At 47.4% G+C, this 3,369-nt stretch overlaps 1 protein-coding gene across 8 annotated transcripts in view; it reads left to right on the top strand.

Annotated features, from left to right (window-relative positions):
* The window catches only part of mipol1 (mirror-image polydactyly 1), an 83,606-nt gene that overhangs the window by 77,808 nt on the left and 2,429 nt on the right, over nt 1-3,369 (top strand). For all 8 annotated transcript variants that reach the window (XM_015374880.1, XM_015374878.1, XM_015374877.1 and 5 more), the window contains one exon: nt 1,198-1,389. In XM_015374880.1, the coding sequence (XP_015230366.1) occupies nt 1,198-1,389 (192 nt within the window). The remainder of the gene's footprint in view (nt 1-1,197; nt 1,390-3,369) is intronic.

The following is a 3,369-nucleotide window of genomic DNA, read 5'->3' as shown; positions in this document are numbered from 1 at the left end:
GCTACCCTCATTTAACGTGGCTACCCTCATTTAACGTGGCTACCCTCATTTAACGTGGCTACCCTCATTTAACGTGGCTACCCTCATTTAACGTGGCTCATGAGCTTCTGAGCCTTTGACATGCTACAGAAATAGGAGATGCTGGAATTGGACGCTCCACATCAACTAATCAGAGAGGCTGATCTGGGAGCTGGCAGGGACACAGACACAGCACTGCTAATGCAGAGTGCTATGATCACTCCCTGAAATACTTTATTAACGCCTAAATAAACTTGAAACCTGCCAGCAGAATATGTTTGCTTTTATTATCCTGGTGCCTGCAGTTTGGCTTACGTATGTGAAAAATGCTAACATCTACTTCCAGCCGCCAGGAACAGTAGCGGAAAACCTGAAGAGGTGACCGGGCCTGAGGCAGCTGCTGCTGGGGATTCCCAGTGACAGCGCACCACCAGTATGTAGGGGTACGAGCGGCTCCCAAAGAGAAATAAGCAGCAGAAGCGTTTTTGCTGCTTCCAGCCCCTGTGGTCTGAATGTAGCATTAAACAGTCAGATGTTGGTAATAACCCATGAAATCCACACAGACAAAGAAACCAACCCATTGATGTTCAGAAACATCGTGATATGTTTCTTTAGTGATATCAGAGACACCTTTTTATAGACCATAATGTGTGCCTGGAACAGCGGATATTAATCTGCTCTGATAAGGGGCAGGATTGCTTTCTAATTCCTGACAGATTTCGGGCTGCTGATTTCCATGCCTTTTTCAATCCAAGTTATTACACATAACTCCATTTCTGGACATCTGTGGTTTGATTTCTTTGTATGTGTGGATTGCATGGATTGTTACCAACATCTGGTGAAAAGGTCACGTCAATAGCACCTCTAGAAATATATTTACCGAGTAAAATGGTGCCACAGCAAATCAAAAATAGCTCGTTAATGATCAGGTTTGAATGGAAACTGTTCCTCCCAGAGTAAAGGTGGGAGTTAGAACAATCTACAAATCCTTAAAAACACAGAAGTTTTTGTTTGTAAAATGAAAAAGTGTTTTCACACTGAATTTGGAAACATTCTTGAGCCGCTGTGATAATAAATCCAACCTGTTTGGATCCAGCTGACTCAGCGCATTTTAACAAATGGAGTTAAGTGAACATTATTTTAACCAGGAGTCTAATCCTCCACCATCTCCTCTATCAGCTCTCAGGCCGGCATCACGTCCTCCCAGCATTCCCTTCCAGCTGACGTCTCTGCAGATCAGAAGGACTTGTCCTCTCAGGTCCAGACGCTGGTGGTCCAACTGCAGCAGCTGTCCAGAGAGAAGGAGAGCACGGCGGCAGAGCTTCAGCGCAGCCAGGAGGCTGAACGGGAAGCTGATGAGAGGGTTCGCAGGTCAGTTCCTGTTTCTAACAAATAAACTAACCCAGATATGTTGTGCAGCCCTTACCTGCAAAGACCCCCCACCCCGTCTGCAGCTCCTTGGCCCTTCAGACCGCATCAGTTCTGTTAAACTGAGGAACCAGCAATATCTAATTCCTTCACTTCTTCACTACCAATTGAAAAAGTTTATTTTCTGCTTCTAAAACAGCCTAATTAGTTCCTGGAAAGACGTCCATCAACAGAACAAACATCACTTTACAGCATTTTACAGACAAGTCGGTTTGTTTGAATCCTGCAGACAGATCTATTCCAACTAACATCAACACAGTTGGACTAAAGCTTCCCATACAGGCGGTATATACGCAGGAAGTCAAATCATGGGTTGGTTTGAAGGTGTCTGAACCGATCCACGCTCAACTTATGATCTCTGGTTGCCTTCTGGCTGTAGTAGTTTAGAAGATGGCCGCTCACACTGAGCCTGGTTCTGCTGGAGGTTTCTTCCTGGTCAAAGGGAGTTTTTCCTCTCCACTGTCGCTACAAGCATGCTTAGTATGAGGGATTGCTAAAGAGTCAATGAGTCGATGCAATCAGCTGGTTTTCTTTACAAAACTTTGAATCAATCTGACTGGATGATCTCGTGAACTGTAAAGTGACCTGAGATGATGTGTTGTGAATTGGCGCTATAGAAACAAACTGAATAGATTTGAATTGAAGAATAAAAAGTCAGCACTGCAGTATATCCACGTTGCACACCAGTGTCTGCAGCACAGAGCGGGGCAGCGACAGTCACCATACCTAATCAGCGAGATGTGTATCCATGTCCCAGACGCCAGGAACGCCTGACTATGTGGGTGACTTTGGGAGGCCCACCTGATTGCACCGAGTCCCTGACCTGCAGAAGTCAGTCCTTTTGGATGAGCAGGTCAGAAAAACTGGAAGCTTCCAGCAGAACCAGAGCCCGCCTCAGCCTAATCTTCGCAGTTAGCTTGGCGCAGGTATGAAGCAGATATTTTTGATTTATGCCCAATTTTGAAGCGTGGTCTGTGCTATGTTATTCCACGCCACTACACCAGAGGGACAATCAGGAACTAGCTAGGATTGTGGGTGTCAGTTTGACGAGCTTGTTCGTCGTCTGCAACCCCTCATCCAACGCCGGACGACACACAGTTCACCCGTGAGTGTTCCCCAAAGACTGGCCGTGGCGCTGCGTGTTTTGGCTTTGCGTGCAAACCAACAGATCGTTGTACAGAGCTACAAACTAGCATCCTGCACGGTGTCTGTGATAGTGTCCGAGGTCTGACAGGCGTCGTGGACGGCACTACAGCCAGAGTTTCTGCCATTAGGTACCAAACAGGAGATACGCATAGTGTAGAGCGGATGTAGACTCGACCAATCAGAGGCCTCCTGTCTGCGGCCATCTACAATTTTGGGGAGTTCCTAACGGACTTCATTACATTTAATGAGTCCCCCGTACCACCAGGTGGAAACAGAAAACACCTGACTGGATCAAACCGGTCCTTTACAGAACCAAAGAACCCGACAGACAATCAGAGAGGAGGTTCTGGTTCTAGATATTATCCTGGAGCTGGGCTACCACGACATGGAGGTCCACATAGCCTGGCAGGAGGAGAGCATTGGTCAAAGAAGGAGAGGATCATGGAGGCTCTAGGGGAGCTGCAGAGACCCACGGCTCTAGCGGAACCATGCAGAGATCCACTGGTTGTTAGGTGATGTTAAAGGCAAGACTGCCAGCAGTGTCTTTAGCAGGGACAGTCTCTGAGGACGGAGCAGCTCATCTCGCCACCACAGTCGCCGCAGCAACAGTTTCCCTCAGAGGCTCTGGAGATGTTCAAAGGCTGGTTAAGCATGTGGGACTAAGGAGATTTGGCTGCCATGATTCCCATTCAGCAAACTGGGAGCCTGCAGCCGCCATGATCAGGAAGAAATAAGCCTTCAGATTTGGATTGAAAAAGGAAACCGCTGCCATCGAAG

Source organism: Cyprinodon variegatus, unplaced genomic scaffold, assembly GCF_000732505.1.
Source record: "Cyprinodon variegatus isolate N-32 unplaced genomic scaffold, C_variegatus-1.0 Scaffold110, whole genome shotgun sequence".
In the NCBI taxonomy this organism is placed as follows: domain Eukaryota; kingdom Metazoa; phylum Chordata; class Actinopteri; order Cyprinodontiformes; family Cyprinodontidae; genus Cyprinodon; species Cyprinodon variegatus.
The sequence above is the reverse complement of the archived record's forward strand: the minus strand, read 5'-3'. Positions and strand labels throughout refer to the sequence as shown.